The 19902-nt window shown below is 33.1% G+C and overlaps 1 protein-coding gene across 3 annotated transcripts; it reads left to right on the top strand.

Moving 5' to 3' along the window:
• Window positions 1–33: 33 nt before the first annotated feature.
• LOC130451188 (facilitated trehalose transporter Tret1-like) lies at window positions 34–18360 on the top strand. 3 transcript variants are annotated; one of them, XM_056790037.1, is made up of 4 exons: window positions 34–167; window positions 10004–10243; window positions 14927–15040; window positions 16235–18360. In XM_056790037.1, exons 2-4 carry the CDS (start codon window positions 10115–10117, stop codon window positions 17495–17497), a joined length of 1506 nt encoding a protein of 501 aa, XP_056646015.1. In that variant the 5' UTR covers window positions 34–167; window positions 10004–10114; the 3' UTR covers window positions 17498–18360. The 3 variants fall into 3 exon arrangements, with proteins under 3 accessions (XP_056646015.1, XP_056646017.1, XP_056646016.1); XM_056790039.1 differs by lacking the exon at window positions 34–167 and adding an exon at window positions 4601–4803; XM_056790038.1 differs by lacking the exon at window positions 34–167 and having other exon boundaries at window positions 9692–10243.
• Window positions 18361–19902: the final 1542 nt, after the last annotated feature.

The following is a 19902-nucleotide window of genomic DNA, read 5'->3' as shown; positions in this document are numbered from 1 at the left end:
AAATTATATTTTATTATCATTATTATCTTTCAGATTAACGTTGCTTTTATTTATACTTTAAATATCAGTAGAAACGTTATAATTTCTTATTTAGTTTTATTTCTCAATTCAGTATATGAGAATACGAAAAGTTTTAATTGTTTATTCCAATCAAGCCGCCATAATGTGTAAGTACTTTAAACATTAACATCTCGAAATGATTCTATAAATAATGGGACCTCATTTCATCTAAAAATAATTTACCCGAGACCTAAATTGTTTCATTTATAGACAATGCACCATACTAGATACCAGTGGAATAACAGTTATTAGTTTCTGTTCAACTCATTCCTGTATATACCTAATAAATGAATGTATTAAAATTAGAGCTTTATTAGAAAAAGTTTTTGTATATTTTGTTAGGTTTTCACCATACCACAATTAGTTCAGTATGGAACCTCCAAAAAATACTTCGGTACCCTAAACTCTTTTACCAAAAATATATACTAACACTAGAGATGTGTTTTCAGATTCTCGATACCACCAGTTTTTGGACATTGGTATCGGTATCGACTTTTTGCGATCGATTCTCGATACCAATACCAATGTCCAAAAATCGACTCATCCCTACTTAACACGTTGATGGACACTCGTATTCTGTAAACCGGGCCCATCTTGTCACTTACGTTTCAAAGTATTTTTATTACATGTTTTGAGGAATAACATATTGCTTCCACAAATAAATAGAATTGAAAAGATATGTGGACTGTTTTTGCCGTCTTGCCCCCCGGGACAAGCCTTTCGTTTGGGGTGGGACGCAGCGGTTTGCAGTTGTAGATATAGTTATAGGTAAAAACGAACGAATTAAACGATTTGAACTCCTTTATTGATTACAATACTTCCAACAATTTTGGAATTCACTATTTATACCAAGATGCCAATTTTCGAAACATGGAACTGCACAGAGAACAGGATTTCTTTGGCATATCTTGCATCTTAGATTCGTCTCTCTCCTTTTGCTTGTTTTTGCGCAATTTCTGCAGCGCAAAAAATAGGACTTTGTACCATAATATCGTTTTTCGAGGAGACGAATAATATAAAATCATTTGGTCGGATCTATCTATTCCTGACATAAATTTGTTATATTCAACAACTTCAATGGGCTTTGTTTTTCCCCTCTACTTTAACACATATACTTTTTATTGCACTTCCAAATGTGCTCAGTTTCTTCTTTACGACCAATGTTAGCTTGCCTCTCCTATTAGAGCGCAATGCTCCAGTCACATGAGTTTGCTTTTGCAAAAGTCTATTTGCAAGATTCACGCTATTGTAATAATTGTCCATGAATAAATGGTGCCCTCTGTTTGGATAAGGTTGCATTAGTCTTAGTACAAGAGCTTCAATTTTAGAAAGGTCAACAGAATAAAACAAATTATAATGCATCACAACACGTAATGTTAAGGTCCAATGCGAGTAAATGTAGGTTATGTTCATTCCAGAAGAATATTTTATTTAGAGGCTATGAAGGGCTGCAAAACATAATACGACTTGCCTGGTGGGGCACCTATCATGGGTCTCATATACTTATTAAGCATGTATGACTTCTGTAACAGGTCTGATTCCTAAAGCCTATAAAAATATGACGACTATAGCAGGCGTGTTCCTGTGAGCAGGACGGCTATAACAGGCGTGTCAATCAACGTGTTAACACCAAAAAATAGTCTAAAAAAGTCTAAAATTGCAATAATTACAAATTTAGTGAATGATCACCAAATATTAGCGATCAAATTAATGCGCTATTTCTGCCTAGGTATTAGTCCAGGAGCCAGCAACAGAAACACACGACCAAGTTCCTCTTAAGAGATAATTAATAGAATGCATCAGGAAGTTGTATCATTAAAGCCTAGTGGACGTCAGCTGCAGCTCGGTGGGTGGGACGAGATGAGAAAAAAAGAAATTTGGTCATTTCCTCCCAACTAATAATTTATGACACTGTAATCTCGATACTTAGACCAACACTCTCAATCACACTCAAGGTAAACCCAGTTTCTTCAGACTCTGAAGACGATAACTTGGTTATCGAAACGTGCGTAAGAAATGTAATTGTGAGTGTTGGTGTATTCAGTATGAGTATCGCCAACGGTTCCAGAAATTCCAATTTACCACTATATCGAGGAAAGAAAATAATTAGCTGACTATACTATAGTGTATTATACGTCAGTTGGTGCCTGGAATATGAAAAAAAAATTTATATTTACGGTGGTTTCCCCTCAAATAAAAATTTTATTAATGATAGCTTCTATGTAGATCTGAAGTCAGCTTTGAAAGTTATTACGGAAGCATCTATTGCATCAGCTAGTTGATTTTTTCACAACAGTATATTAATGTGTAGCTTACAAATTTTCAGCTGGGAGGAAATGACTGATTTTCTTTTTTTTGTTGTGCGTGGGAGGCTAATACCGTTTATCCCTCCCATCAAGCCGCAGCTGATGTTCACTAGGTTTTATTACATAACTTTCTGTTGCATATCACCAATTATCTGTCGAAAGGAAATAATTAACCAAATTTTCACCTGGCTCCCGGACTATAAACCTCTAAGTTTGCCATGAAATGTTGGCACATTACGAAATAAAGTATGATGCCATAATAAATTACGTCTCCGGCCTACAAGCCCCTTTCGCGGGATAGGGTTGCGGTAGAACAAGTGGGTTGCGGTTGCGATCAACATCCCTGTAAATTAAACACATTGTAGTTAACCAGGCTTAACAAAACAGTTAAATCGCGGTGCCATCCAGGAGGTCTACATCGAAGCTTTTAAAAATCAAACTCATTTGATTTACATCGATGCTTATGGCGCGGTTTAGCTGGCGGATTGGTCGAATTAAATCGATCAGGGTCGTTTTTTAGTTCACCGAAAAGGTGGTGGTATTCTCCTAGACTGTTTCTTCTTCTATTTAGGTAGATTTCCTTTCATCCACCACTTAGTTGCCGCTGACATTTCATCAGTATCCGAACTTGTATCAAACAACATTGTACGAAATACAGGATTTTTTATTTTGATTAACGCACAATACACATCACTCTCCAATGGTTTCGGGCGACCTCCTCGCTAAGTGCAGTCAACATCGACCGCGACTTAACTTGTGGCATCCACTGGGACCCAAACGAATACATAATTAATACTGTCTATAAAGACGTAGACTAGGCTGTGGAAACAAGTGTCGTTAAAGATTAACACTGAGCTAATTTGCTCATACAGAATTCCAGCTCGGATTCGGATAGTAAAAATTATGAAAGGCCATGGGACGAATGCATAGAGAAACATTTTAACGAGTGGGAAATAATAATGCCCCTAGAAAAAGTAAATTTGTTACACGACACATGCAAAGATTTTATTTGCAAGCATCTGGATTGGCAAATCGGCTTCAGCATTTCTAGCCATCTTCAGAGGCAACAGCTATTCCGATTGGCATGAAACGCAAAAGAGGATGACCAGCCAAAGCTGAGAAAGCATTAATTAGAGATTTATGAAATGTTTATTATTACGAGGGCCCTTTTTATTTTTCAACCTAAGCGTTCAATAACAATAGAGTACAAAACAGACCTTGAAACTTCTGGAAATTCCATAGACAAAGCAGTAATGGTGAATCTGTAGTTTTCTTTAACCATTCTGTCAACTCCTTGGCCCCCTTCATCGTGCACATCTTTAAACTTTCGACATCATTTACGCACAACACAAGCACCCATGAAGTTTTCCCTAAACACACGATTTATTTTCTGATGGACTTCTGAAGCACTATGGCGTTCAGTCTATAGAAAACGAATCACACTTGGCGGGAGCATCAATAATGGCGGACATGTTTACGTGGCTGTAACACAACGCCGACTGATGCTTGAAAGTCAACAATGGCGAAGTGGAGTGCGAGAGCTTCGCAGTCTGCACGGAGCGATCGGAGGTTGAAAAAAAACCGTCCCCTTTTAGTTTTCAAAGGACCGATCTTTACGTTTGTTTTTAATATAGGATTTTAAAATTGTAAGAGTTTTATTTTTTAACCTTTGGTTGAATAAACGCTCAAGAAGTGGTAAGTGGTTAATTAATTTAGAGACATAAAAAGCTCGGTCTTAGTAAAAAATCTTATAATACTAAAGGGTCAAACTTTAGAAGATTGTTTACTATTTTGTACATTGAAATGCAGTTTTAATTTTGGTAATCATTTACTATTTTTGGCCATTACATTTTACTATATCTGGTGGTAAGTTGAAAAAAGCCCTTAACTATTAGAATAGAGAAATTTTGAGAAGTTTACCGAGAAGAATACAAGCGATACGATTTGTTTATTTTTTCAATTATCAGTATCTTATCTAAAAATTGGGTCAGTTATATTAAATTCAGTCTCGCTACGATATATTTTAATAAACCTTCTTCCTGTTTTATTCAATTTGATTCTGTAAAATACTTGTCTGAAAGATTATCTTATGAAAGTAACATTTCCGTAGTTTAGTGTTTGTTATTTATCCGGCTATCGGGTAAATAGTCACTTCCAAAGCATCTCTGAAGCGGTCTTTGTATACACATCTACCTTGCTCTATATAACTGAATCTTCCAGAACGCTATTTAAATTTGCTTATCATGTGGTACGAAAATTGCACTGCGCAAACATGTAACTTCTACGTTTATATTTGATTTCAGTTAGTAGCTACTATATTTTAAGTGATATTTCTTGTGAAAGAAACCCCATCAAATTTTGGGGCAAGAAAAGAGGAAAATCAATATGAGATGAAGTCAAGGTTACATCTTTCACAATTTGTTTTACATAGGAATAAGTATGTAGTAGCATTTTCGGCATGGATGTTAGTTGTAGTCATTCGATTTTTTAAGATTAATTTGAAGATTTCTAACAACTTATTTTATTGAAAGAATTGTGCATTTACTATGAATGATATATAATCAACTTATAGTCCATTTCAATAATTATTTTAAAGATTCACAATACACGGTTCGGATTAATTAATAATGACATTTTAAATTTTGCGTTTTTTTATTACAAATTAGTTCAATATATACATATAGGTAATTTGTCTAATGCTAAATGACATTTCATTCATTAAATATATTTTATTATTGTTTATTTTGCAAATTTTTTTTGTACAATTCTTTATTTAATGATTAAATGTGTAATTCTTTTTAATTGTGTCCAAAAATTTTTCATTCATGAATCCTTTCTATATCACCAATATATCGACTACGATTTTTTCAATTTAAAAAAAATGAAATTACCTGACTTTTAAAAATTATTATATATATATGCCTCCCTATATACCAGCTTTTGGTTGTAATACGGAAGGCAATTTTAATGTGGATTTATTTATTTTTTATCTATCTATTATGCGTACTTGATTGTTTTTTGCTTCATTCATTTACCATCAAGGATGTAGTAACAAATTTAAAAATATCGAATATGTACGATGCATAATCGGGTTTTCTCGGTGAAATAAGTGAAATAAAAATCAATTATAGGTATTAGTATTGATAAAATATTTTATAAAATGAGTGTTCTTAGTGAGATTTTTACCATTGAGGTAGGACCTACTTAAGGAATGTTTTTTTTTTCTTTTATGTGATTTTTCCAAGATAATCTATATATACCCATATTGGTTATGGTTAGAATGTTTCATAGAATAGTTTTTGTGTGACGTGCCCGTTTTTAACTATGGATATACCCCCATTTAAATTTATTACAAATGGAAAAAAATGAATTATATTGCATTAAATCAGCAATTTTTTTTTCAAAATTATTAAATTATTAAAACAATTTTTTTTTATATTTTGTAGCTTTTTTTCTTCTAGTTTAAAATTCAAAATATTTTGCCCACGCTATAGTTTGCGTCATATACAACAAATAGTAATAATACGATCGATTTTGATATTTATATTTCAATGGATGTAACCCCCTTTTGCTTTTATTATTTCGATGCACAATTTTGGCATTTTCTGTAACAATTTTAACAAACAATCGTCGTCTAATTGGTTCAATTCGTTTTTCCTTTGACTTACGCACAAATACTTTTCTCTTAGACCCAAAAACCTCAAACTTTGACTCAATTGGGTTGAGGTCTGGCCACTATGACGGACAAATCATTGCTTCGGTAAATTTTTTCTTTTCAATTCTTTCAAATACTCTTTGCACAGCTTCGAGGAATGCTTGGGATCGTTGAAAATAAATCGACGACCAAGCCAAGCAGACAACTGGATTACAGTTAAATTGAGTCATCGTTCGAACTCAACGATAATACCTAATAATTAGATTAATTTTCATTTTTAAAAATCAAAGAGATTAATTGTAAAATGCCGTATGCTACATATATTCCGAAAATGTATTTTTATTTTTCGATCAAATCCGATACCAAAAAAATAACTTTTCCAATTGGCGCCAGAGATAAAGGGTCAAAAAACCCCATCCATTGTCCTCAAATATCTCGGATCGGAAGACACCAGATTTCTGTCTGATGTTAGGAGGAAGGGGAAGTTATTTATTCAGAGATATTTGAGCAAAACCACCTCTCTACATTACTCCATAATCCAAACCATAACCTGATATGAAACAAACGTCTACTGCACCTTACTCAATCATATTCTAGAAAGGATCTCGTCTATTCTCAGGTGTAGCCAATATAAGCTCTGGCTCTATACCAACAACACCATTTATGTCAATATAGACATAAACCATACCATATATAGTATAGTCCCTTTTTTGGAAATCAAACTATCCGATCTTCTATGAGATATCAGCCATTTTGAGGTATCTACTTCATATTGTACCTATACATAATGCAGTCGCAGGATCGCAAGTTAATCTCATTCAATTATTTCTACAGAGGAAGCACATCCAATATTAAAAATATTTGATTTTATTATCTTAGCAACGTCTCCAATTTTATTTAAGATATGTATAAAGATTTTTTTGTTTTATAGTCAAATAACCGGTTAACTACGTTAATATATTCTGTTTGAACAATACACACTATTCAACAGAGTAAACCTTGTAAATTATTATGGTATTGGGGATGTTTCATACAGGAACACAATTTTTTAAACACTTCATTAATTTTTTCATGGTGATAAAGATGTAGTTCAAGGTTAGTATAATAATTTGATTCGCTTCATCCATTTTCAAAAGCGGCCAATCATTGTAATCATGTATTCTCATCGAGGGTCAATACCAAGGAGATTATTAACAATTTGTTTCTAAAAATTGGTATAAAAAAAATTGAAGAATACATTGTTTACGTAGGTGAAGCTAGATATGGAATTGAAATTATTGAAAAAAACCATTTGCAAGAGAATACAGAATGCAAAAAAATGTTTTTTGAACTACGATGTGATCTGTGATATCAATCTACCCATCCCACGCATATTCCAGGACCGTGAAATCCCATTCTAACTTTAAGAACATTAGATTAGATGAACTAGGGCTTAAAGGCCGTGAATCTACTGCCCCAAAACTTGTTCCTGGTTCCTTACAGAAACGACAAGAGTTTATCCAATTTCCTCTAGATGCTAGTGCACTGGACACTCTTCTTAGCTCATTTTTGATCAATAAAAGTGACTTTTGAAATTAGTTGGTACAATAAGGAAGAAAACTCCTCTATTGATTCATACCTAGGGTCTTACTTCAGATACCTGGTCCTATGAAAGGAGTTGCCCCGATTGTTTTCACCAAGTGATCAGCTTGTTCATTGCAATGTACTCCGGTATGGCCAGATACCAACTTGTTTGCGTTCAAAGATTGAGTGCGGTCGCATACAAGCTTTGATTCTATTTTATAAGAGTCAAGTGCTTTAAGGGATGTTTTGCTGTCTGATAAATATCTTTGCATTGCGATAGTTACGTTGTGCGCATGTAAGAAAGCGTTTGAGATTGAGATAGCGAGTTTAATATAAAGAACATAACAAAACTAAAATTTTTCCCAAGTATATTTCGTTTTTTTTTGGATGAGTCTATTGTTGTTGATTGTTTCTAGGTGTTTTCACCAGCTGTGATGACGGTTTTCAAATAACTCTGACTAATATTTCTAACACTTGTTTCATTTATTTATTTTTGTCATTTTTGTAACATCTTTGACTCTCCGTCATTCTCTTTTTCCGTTTATTTGTATTGTATATATTAGGGTGCTTTCACAGCAAACAACTGGTCCAACAAAACAGGCATCACGGAGAATCCGGAGTGCCGTTGGTGCATGGAGGAGGACGGAACTGCAGACCAGTTATCTATGAGTGCCCTTCACTCATACGAGCGCGGTTTGAACACTTGGGCAAACCTCACAACCTGCCTAATGACATCAAAAGGTTGCCTGATCGGCTTCTCAAAGGACATTAGCCTTTGGTAACGTCAAGTGGGGCACGACGGGTCTATCTGAAGGCTCCCTGGCCGCACACAAATACGAACTATTAGGATGCTTCAACAAAATTTTCAATTCTATGTTTCTATTTGATATAAAAAAATCTTCACCAAAAATGAGCCTTGTATCTCAACTCTAAGGGGTCGCTATTTTTATTTTATTAAAGGTTGAGTCTTCGAACTTATGAAAAACTCTATAAAATATTTGATTTCCATGCCATGGAGACTAGTTATAGCCATTAAGAAAATTAGTAGCTTTTGAAATTTGGAGGAATATCTTATAATATTTTTTTTCGCATAATTTTTTAAAATTATTACGTAAGTCTTAGTATTAGTAAGTATTATATTTTTATGGATTGTAAATTTCAAAAATGGTTGTCAGTACGTAGTATAGGTGGCAGCACTCATGTTAATAAAATAATTCAATTATATGTATGATTACAAGACGTAATCATGGATTATAGTTTTTTAATATATTACTTTATATTAATTTTCCAACGAAAAAATATTCTTTTTCAATGCGCTATTAAATAGATTTATTTTCTAATGGCGAGTGTTTTTTCGGACAATTCGGAAATTGTTTAGGACTGTTACTAGTATTCATGACTTATTGTAGAGTTTTTCATAATTTCGAAGACTTAAGTTTAAGAATATAAATTGGTTTTTTGTAGAAAATTCCGTGAACAATTGCGAGCCCTTAGAGTTGAACTACAGGGCTCATCTTTGGTGAGGATTTTTTTATGCACAATAAAAACAATTGAGATGGTACAAGCTGAAAAAAAACTAAAGAAAAAACATTTCTTTTTCAAACTAAAGTTCCCTGCATGGTTTTTCCGCTATTTTGCTCAATTTTTTCCTGTCCTGAGTATTACTCTACCATATGCGAATTCCCATTTTGTTCAGATCATTTGTTACTTGACTTGCTCATTGGCTTTTTGGTCTTCCTCTGGGCTGGTTTTCTAAGGGCTTCCATTCTGTTATTTTTTTAACTTCACCATTATTTTTCATTCGTTATGTTATGTATCTTAGCCAACTTATAGACTATTTATTTTTGAAAAAATAAGTTAAAACAACAACAAGTTAAACTTGTGATTCTTCTTGTAAAATAATCCAAATGTTAGTAAATTTTTTTGTTGATTTAAGGTATTACTATTTTAAATATCACAGATATAAGATAATCAAACATTTCCATTACGAAATAATATAATGAGGGTGGGTTGGAATAGATATTTTATGGTTTCCCTTAGTAGGAAACCAATTAATTACCCATGAATTTACATATGTACTGAAATAGGAAATCTACGTCATCTTCTTATCAGAAATATTCGTTTGGTGAAAAAGATTGTGATATAATCTGAACCATAATGTTGTTCGTAATTTTCGGTTGAAAACAATACCAATCAGTGTTTGATTGAACTTATAAGTTGTATATTTAAATAACTAGAAAAAAATAGTGTTCTTTCGAAAAATTTGAGTTGATTTATTTCTGGGAATAATAACAATATATATCAACAAATTTTGATGGTTATTGTACATGTAATAACAAAACCTATGAACTCTACAATTATTTATGTTTGAATTTATAAAACTGTTATCCAAGAGGTCATTCGATATGAATGTTTACAGAATGGCAATCATCGGCGACTGCAAAATAAAGAGGACCCTCGTATTTCAACTTCGACAACAGCTGCGAACTTGTCGTCCCTTGGAGATTCAAATTCGGCTCTAAATAAAAAAATGAACAAAGACAACAACATACGGATGGTTATGCAGGAGATAGAACCTCTCCAGGTCAATAAGGAAGAACCAGAAGTTGAAATTATAGAAGAAAAGATAAAGCTCAAGTTAAAAAATGTAAAAACTCAAGTAAGTTTTTTATTTAATTTCAGAAATTCATAATAATGAAAAATCCAGTTATTGGTTAGTTGCATTGATTTTTCTTTTCCACATAATAACCAATTTTTATCATATACATATATTTCTAAAATATAGGTCATCAAAATAAACAAATTAAAAATGATTTTTTCTTAATTTAAGGTTGAATTTAACGATTTACCATGTATTGAATAAACTTTTTCGTCAAATACACTTCTATGGTTTCAAAGAAATTTTATTAATCAAAATACTCTTCTAGAACCTCATAATCCTTCCATTGAGGTTCTAATTAAGGGATTCTTGTGAGAATGTAGAAGACTACTTTTTCGATCGATGGAAATCGTGTTCGTTGCAAGTGTTGTACTACTAAAACATTAACTCGATCACCTAACTTTAATTCTCTTTCGAGCCGAGGTACCGTGATTGCGCCACTCCTCAGCCTCTTGTTATAATTACGGATCATAATGGTAGATCCAAATTTCATCTATAGTTATCAAACGACGCACAAAAATATTTTTTCCCGTACCTAAAATGCTATAAATATTGGTGAGAAATCGTATACGAATATTTTTGTTCCGTTGTTAGCTAATGCTGTTATGCTAAATCCGTTCCGTTACTTAAAATATTGTTTAAATTCTTCTAAACTTCTACTAAATCTCATTTAGTAAAACTAATCATAACCAGCAATTTTCTGGTGTTGCTGCACTTTTTGGTATCTTTCAAGTGGATGATCTTTAAGAGCACTTTTAAATACAGTAGCCCTATTCTAACTAAAGGTGAATAGTTCTTATATACTTTCAACAATCTTTCATGTATTTGTTTTGGTGTTACACTTCCCAAAACTAAGTTTTTCCATTTTATAAAAGTTCTTAACAAAACAAAATTGAGCACTACCAATGAGTTCACATTTATTTAACTAATAACAAATATTTTGCAAAAGTTCGGTCTGTTTTTGGTTACTTAAAATTAGGACTAAGTTGGAATGCTTAGAATAATTGGTGATATTCAGATAGTGAAGAAAAACTGTTTAGCTGAAGAAGATAACTTGAGTGTGTTGGTGTAGTGTAGGTATAGAATTTTACGAAAATATGTGCATTATTTTTACGCATTCTAGAATTTTTAACTTAATTTCAATTACAACATTCAATGTATTATTGATTAATCTACTACTAGATTATGGCTTATTTTGTTAAAGTAACACCTAGGAATTCATCCTCGAATTGAACCTAAGGCAACTTCAAAATATATGGTTTGAATTTTTCCACTCATATTCTAGTTTCCCCGATGATGGGAAGATCACTTACTGCAAGCTCCAATATATTAGTTTTTGTTTTATATAAATACTAGTATGTATTGATATCTCGTTCCATGCAGTAACAAAATATTGCGTTACCATAGCAACGAACAATAACTTAGAAGTGTCAGTGTAAAGTTTGACGTCAAAAAGTAAACCAGAGTTACGCAATAAATTAAAAGAAAAAGGGTTAAGAGGTAAGCAGATTTACGAAGATATGCTTAATACTCTTGGTGATCAATGTCCTTCGTATGCGACCGTGAAAAATTGGACTGCAAGCTTCAAAAGAGGTAAATTTTCCATCGAAGATGATGACCGATCGGGAAGGCCAGTTTCTGTATCAGTCCCCGAAAATATCGATGCAGTTCTTGACATGATTTTATCAGACCGTCGAATTGGGCTAAAACGGATCTGATCCGAAGCACTGAATATTTCATACTAACGCGTTCATCATATAGTTCACGGCAATTTGGAAACGAGAAAAATTGCTGCATAATGGATCCCCAAATGTTTGATTGTTAAACAAAAGCGTGCAAGGGTAGAAGTATCGCGTTCGATCTGTGCTCGATTTGAAAACGATGTAGACTTCTTAAACCGAGTTGTTACTATGGAGGAGACTTGGGTACATTTCTACGATTCACAAACAAACAATCTATGGCGAATGGCGACACTCTGGTTCTCCAAGACTAAAGAAGTTTCGTGTCCAAAAATCTGCTGGAAAAGTTCTTGCTTCAGTTTTTTGAGATTGCCATGGAGTAATCGTGATTAATTTTTTGGATAAGGGTAGAACAATAACTGGAGATTACTATTCGATATTACTGACCACTCTACGGGAATAAATTAAAGAGAAAAGACGCGGAAAGCTATCCAAAGGTGTTTTGTTTTTGCAGGAAAACGCCCCTGCACACAAATCTCATGTTGCCATGCAAAAAATTCGTGTTTTAGGGTTTGAATTACTAGAACACCTTCCTTATTCACCAGATTTGGCTCCGTCCAACTATCATTTCTTTCCTCAACTGAAAAAGAGTTTAAAAGGTCGTAAATGTGTCTTCCAACGAGGAAGTAATAAAAGCTATGGAGTTCTGGTTTGCAGAGCAAGAAGAAACATTTTTTTTGAAAGGTCTAGAGACTTTGCAGATTCGCTGTAATAAATGTAACCAATTAAGAGAAGAATATGCTGAGTAATAAAATATTTTGACATTGAAATTTTATTTGTTTCTATAGTAGGCTAAGAATTTTTCAATATATCATCGTATAACAGGCCAAAATAAGGGAAATTCACATAAAAACTAAAGAAACACAAAAATAGAATATGTCTAAGGACGAATAGCTGGGAAGATATCCGTTATTAGCAAAATAAAATCAATTCAGAAGACACTCATGATTCCATAACTAGCAATTGCGCAATTACATTCGTATATGGTGTGATAGTTTGACCATCTTGAGTTATTTAGAAGTACACTAAACCTTCATAATTCCACCAGACACACAAGACGTTCCGCTCGAATCGCCTTCTCTTCGCGATGTCTTCTGGTAATTTTCCTTAGTCTAACCACGATTTCCCATGTTCGACTTGTGTAGATAAATCCATTTTTTGGCAGGGGCAAGAAGCTGTTCACACACATCTACTGGACGTTTCGTTTGAACCTCGGTTAATTCGAGAACTTTTTTAGAACGTTCAAGGGAGTCCGATAATCAGCCAGTGCTGGTACTATCTTGGTCTTCCACTGCTTCCCTTGTAACCTCAATATCCCACGCACGTAGACAACCTGAGCGCTGATGATCTTCAAGTGTCAAATCTCCATTATTAAAACAACGTTGTGTCCTACTTATGAGACACCCTCGATATTATTTCATCTTTTTGTCCGCAGTTAAATAATATCAAAATTTATTGATTTAGCAATTAATTGTTATTAAATATGTATTATGTCTATTGATAAAATAAATTATTATAATGATAACCAAAAGCTTAAAATAGATTTAATATTACTTAATATTACGAAATGAGATTGCCATGAAACTATTTTTATGACATTCCAGTGCCACTGTTTTGATATATAAACGGTATATTACCATAGTTTAAAGCGCACTTTCCCCCACATTTAGCCGTAGCCAAGAGATACAATTCGGAGAAAAGAATTTCTGCCTCAGCCCCTCTCACTGTGGGGTTACGGAGATGTTATCTACAAGTTTTAACTCAGTACATCGCTGAAAAATCGGGTCTTCGCTAGTGTTCATTCCAGCAAGAGCTCAGAGAAATACGAGCGACTGGACATTCAGAAGAAGACCTAAGGCAGGTAACCTTGATTCAAAAAGACCGACTACTGGCCCCAAATTAACCCCAGCCCAGCGAAAAACCTGTCGGATAACACGTGCGGTGCTGTATAAAAGAAAACGTGGCTTTTGGAGGAGACTCCTGGATGGGCGGACAAGTAAAAACAGTGGCAGTGGAGCAGGGGGATTAATGACGCACCGATATATAGAAGAAATTTTAGGGGATTACGTCGTTCCCTACGTCAGTTTCGTAGGCGAAAGCTTCATCTTAATGTAGGACAATGCCCGTTTATATATTGAAGTACGACAGTATTTACAGTATGTCAAAACTAATGCTATGCCTTGGCCAGCTAGTAGTCCGCATTTAAATCCTATCTAGCATTTATAGGATTTAGTTAAGAGAAAAGTTCGGGTTAGAAATCTTGCACCAGGCACGAAATTGGGTCTCAAAACGGCGCTCGCTGAAGATTGGGATAGCAGGGAAAGGAACACTAAATATTGATGTGTTCATTTCAAGACGAATCTAAACTTGTATTTTCTTTACAAAAGAAATAATTCAATAACAACATAGACTACTACTCATTACAAAGATGAGAGTGATGGTTTTGAGATACTAAAATTAGAAAAATAATGGAAGCTATAGAGAGTTTTCACGGCGAGCGTGTGACTTGAGTCGATTTTTTTTGCTCACCAGTGTATGTAATTGTTAAGTATAGAATATCTTACGTACTCTTTTATCGATCCCTCGTATAACGTTTAGCAAGTTTCAAAGTACTGCTAATTGTAAATGTATCATTAATTCTGAGTATATAACTTATGGACTGTTTTCAATGGAAAAAGAGGGGGTTGGTATGTGATAAAGTCATTGTATAAAAATTCATTGCGAGGCCTGCAGGTTGTTGAAAAACTTTACATTGTAGACTGATATTAATATAGCCGATAAGTCAAAATTCTTCGAATGTATTCGTTAAATATGAATAACGCGGTAATACTTTGTGTTATTAATTCGTTTCGTTGTAATTTTCATTCTGCTTAAATCTTTTATTTACTGAGCGCTTTTTTTATTATACTGATAGAAATTTTGCGAACTAATCCGATGTTTATAGCTTTTTGCAGCTGTTGCAGTATCATGGGTTTCTCTTATTATTGGATATTCAACTGCTTATACTTCACCTGCCCAATTGTCGCTTGAACGAGATTTCAACCTTACCAATAACGAGGTAAGTAAGTTATTTTGTTTTTTTGTAAATTTCTTATTTAGATCTTCTTTTTTATGGTTTTATTGATAAGTTATCTTGATTTTAGGTCTCTTTTAGTTGAAACTTCAAGATTTTATTTGTGTTAAAACGAAGTTTCAATGAAAAGAGGTCTGAAATCAACAATATCAACAAAATCCTTTTGTATATATAAAAATAAAGTTCTTTAAACTTTTTACTTCTTCAAACCTTTTTATGTTTTTCTTGGATTATCATCTTAATTTTGGATCTGTTTTGAGACAAAATTAGTTACATATATTGATAAAGAACGAAATAGATCGAAACGTGAATTTTTTACCTGTTCTTTTAAATCAATTTCTTTACCAAAAGAAACCTAAAAACAAAAAAAGTACAGAGTAGTTAATTTTAAGAGCTCTAATTTGATATATAATTTTAAGAGCCTTAATTTGCACAATATTTTTTCTTCATTTCCATTAAATTTATCGGTATAATCAAACAAAAAAACAAAAATTTATCCATGTTTTTAAAACAATTTTGTGTTTATATGGAATCGCGAATTTCCGTCTTTTCGAAAGTTTATATTAAGAAGAGATAGATAGTGTGTTCCTCTATGGTAGGATATGCCCGTTAAAATGAGCTACATAAAGTGCGACGATTGGACATTGCGTTCCATTCTAGTGTTTTTCGGAAACCCACTAGTATTACGCCACGTCACCCCACGCCACGTGCCGAATATGTGTGCATATGTTTTTCCATTTAATTCAATTGTCTGCAAACACACCCAAACCACCACACGCTACGCCACTCCATCCCACATGGGACGCCAAAATTCTCAGATGTAACCGACGCGTGTTAAGACGTGTGAATGCCCCTCTCTTGTCTTTGTATGTCAGTCTATGGACACGTTTTATCGCATTGGGTTCATATTTATTATTCTAATAAAGTACTCAAAGCTACTGAAAGTGTTTTTGTTCAAAATTATAAAATAAAATGAGCGTGTCGTCACGTGGCGTGTTACAAATGTGTACACAACAATGTACCACGCGAAACGACATCGCATGGCGTGGGGTAGCGTGGCGTATTGATAGTGGGTTTTGACAGTGAGCCTCGCTCAAATAACTGCCAGTTATCTATTAAGGGTTTTAATGCAACCGTCGACTAGAATTAGATATATTATAATAATAATTTTTGTTTCAGATGTCGTGGATGTCCAGTTTTATGCCTTTAGGAGCTTTGCTTGGCGGTTTAGGAGGGGGTACATTGATTGATACTTTGGGTAGAAAATGGAGTATTATGTTAACAAACGTTTGTTTCTTGCTATCTTGGTTGATGTGCTTTTTTGCCTCTAGCTACATCTACCTCTACATAGGAAGAATAATAGTTGGTATTAGTGTTGGTGTAGCTTCCCTAACTTTGCCGGTTTATACTGCGGAAAGTTTGCAACCAGAAGTGAGAGGCTCTTTGGGTCTTTTACCCACAGCTCTTGGTAACATGGGTGTGTTGATCTGTTTCATCTTTGGAATGTTTTATGAGTGGAAGGTATTAGCTCTTATAGGGGCAATATTGGCTGTACCATTTCTAATAATGATCTGGTTTATACCTGAAACTCCAAAATTCTTACTAGGTAAAGGAGATTTACATAAGGCTCAGAAAGCATTACAATGGCTTCGTGGAAATAAGACGGATATCGAAAGTGAGTTTGCTGATCTTCAGAAGATTCAAAAAGAATCTAATGAACTCAATTCTAGCATATTGGACCTTTTTTCTAAAGACAACTTGAAATTACTATCGATAGTGTTGGGATTGATGTTCTTTCAACAATTTAGTGGTATAAATGCGGTTATATTTTATACAACTAAAATATTCAAAGAGTCTGGTTCGAGTCTTGATGAAAAATATTGTACAATGATTGTAGGGGTGGTTAATTTTGTTTCAACATTTATAGCTACATTGATAATAGATCGATTGGGTAGAAAAATTTTATTATATATATCAAGTGTATCTATGGTAGCTTCATTAGCTGTTTTAGGTGCGTATTTTTATTTGAAAGACGTGTCCCATTTTAACGTATCAACTATTGGATGGGTGCCTCTTGTAAGCTTCATGGTATACGTTTTGGGTTTTTCTCTGGGTTTTGGACCGATTCCGTGGTTAATGATGGGTGAAATTTTACCAGCTAAAATTCGAGGACCAGCTGCTTCGATATCTACTGCATTTAACTGGACGTGCACCTTTGTAGTGACTAAAACTTTCCTACTCATCATTGACGCCATTGGAAATTATTATACTTTTTGGATGTATGGGTGTATTGTTGGGGTTTCCTTGCTCTTCTCCTACTTCATCGTGCCAGAAACTAAAGGTATAAGTTTGGCAGATATTGAGAGAAAATTAACTGGAATCAAAACTAAGAGAATCAATTCTATAGCTAATCTTAAACCCATGCCAACTAATGTAGGATAACCAATAGATAAATTATTTTTCTTCTGTTAAGGTTTTTTGAAAAATATTCCTTTCGTTCATTCAATAACGTTCGCCGAAAATAATTTGTAATTTATACTTTTGAAAGTTTGAAGTAGAGATAATTAATTATCTTTTGTACTGTATTCGCTTCTAATTCATAGCTTGTTGAATTGAATTGGGAAAAGAATAAAAAAAATTGATTTGATTTGATCAAAAATTATCCTAAAATTACTCATCCCACCTTATTCCTGGTTTGCAGGATCCAATTTTGCAATTTTTATTATCTAAATAATCTAAAATCTAAGTAAAACTATGGAGATTCAAAATTTTCATATCTGGTTGTCTCATATTTTCGATTTTGTTGTTATTAATATATTACCACATTTTAAAATTGTTCATTTACATATGAAATGTTATTTATCGCCATCGAATTACATGATTTGTTAGTTTTGTACACTTGACATCTCTACTGTGCGATGCCTTTTTGATTTGCTACACATATATTCAAAACTTTTTGAACTCTATGATTTCAGGGAACCATAAATATCTTAAAACCATAGATCTATTTATGTTCGAGTGTCCTGAATACTATCTAACTTCGGAACGTTTTTATTTCCCCCAAAAAAATATTTGTTTGTAAAACAACAATGAAGTTTGAATATCTGACATTCCTAATTCATAATAATTTAAAAATTTTATATAAATTTTATACAAAATAAAACGTAGTTTGATTTTGATTGTCTAAACTTGTATAAAATGTACTATCGAATGTCGTCAAACGTTCTTTATCAATAGAACGTAATTAAATACATTATATCATACAACTATGTTATTTATTTTATAATAAATATTTTTATATATTAATAAACATGTTTTTTATTCCACCCGATTGCTCAGCTCTAAAATATTGTTTTATTACTTTGTACTTTATAAATTTAAAGCAATACCAAACGATTTTGTAAATCCCAATCAGCATAATTTCATCATCGGATGTTTGGGTCGTGATAGTACGTTAAGGTCGGGTTACACGAAACGGGTTAGGCCGGTGAAACTTTGAACTAGTAGCTGCGGTAGTGAATATCGGGACAACTCTATATTATTAGTAACTAATTCATAATAGTTGCTCTAATTTCGATATTTATCGAAATATTTAATGAAAAAATTCGATCTAACATGAGGTTTCGGCAGTATGTTCTGATCATATCCAATGAGTGCGAGAGAAACAGATAGCGAAGCGACATCATTGAGAGCGAGCGTAATGTCACTGTGACGTTGCGTTACGTCTTAAGGGCACCGCCATTTTTATTCCAACATTGTTAATACACGTGGCACCATCTGTTCGATAATAGTCACATGGCACCGCCATTTTTATTCCAATAGTCCCCATTATTATATTTTATTTTTTTTAAATAAAAAATTAAGTTCATAATTTTTTGTTTTTATATAGTTTCATTTTCCATTTGGAACTTAATTTGGCAAAAGGCGCATATAAACGATTTAATTTACAAAAAAATCATTATGGAATGGTATAAATTTAAAATAGGACATTCTGTTTCAAATAAAAATTAATTAAATCACGAGATATTATTGAATATTTCACCAGATCGATTAAAAGTGGAAATTTAATTAGAAAATTCGATTCAATCAACCACATAGAGTAAGTTATATAAAGTGTGGTAATAAAAAGATTTAAATGGAAATTTTTATTTTTATTGATATTACTAGCAGCGCCATCTATTGCAATCTGTATAGAAAATATAATTATTGCTATCTATATACAATGAAATATTAAATTAATTAATTATTACTAATTGATTTTTAAGTGGATTTTTTAATGGATTCAATTATTATCATCAGAAGTAATTAATATTCAAAATTTCAAGACTTAATACTAAGAGGAATTTAGTGAAATATTAATTATAATTATCGGTCGGATAAATTTCGTTATATATTTGTTAGTTGAAACATTGAAAAATATAAGAAAACGACAATATTAACTTTTCTTATATAACTTTCTAATAACTTTTGACAACAAAAAATTTTTATAGGTGCAATCTCGCGAGATTCGAGCCGTCAATTATAGTCACGTGGTGGGAATAGTTGTATGGACAAACCTATGGAGGGTAGAGGCAAGGGGAACCGTCTTGTATGGGGGATTAATTGAAAAAGTGTCCAGCTGTAAACAGCAAATTATAATAAGAAGACACGCCAAAATAGTGCTAGTGTAGCAAGTGGAAATGATATGAATTTAGCAGTTATATATTTTATGTACAATTTTATAGTTATAACTTTCAAAAAAGAATTTAATTTACTATCCTTTTCTAATAGTTTGTGGCGCCGTTTTTAAAATTTTGCCACTCGCCACCTTAATTTGGTTCCTTTCATCAGACACTTTTCGATACAAC

The sequence above is a fragment of the Diorhabda sublineata genome, chromosome X, assembly GCF_026230105.1.
Source record: "Diorhabda sublineata isolate icDioSubl1.1 chromosome X, icDioSubl1.1, whole genome shotgun sequence".
Lineage (NCBI taxonomy): Eukaryota > Metazoa > Arthropoda > Insecta > Coleoptera > Chrysomelidae > Diorhabda > Diorhabda sublineata.
The sequence above is the reverse complement of the archived record's forward strand: the minus strand, read 5'-3'. Positions and strand labels throughout refer to the sequence as shown.

Coding starts and splice junctions, on each gene's coding strand:
- LOC130451188 (XM_056790037.1), top strand. CDS start 10,115: ATGAACAAAGACAACAACATACGGATGGTTATGCAGGAGATAGAACCT. Junction 10,244..14,926: donor TAAAAAATGTAAAAACTCAA/GTAAGTTTTTTA, acceptor CGATGTTTATAG/CTTTTTGCAGCTGTTGCAGT. Junction 15,041..16,234: donor TCAACCTTACCAATAACGAG/GTAAGTAAGTTA, acceptor TTTTTGTTTCAG/ATGTCGTGGATGTCCAGTTT.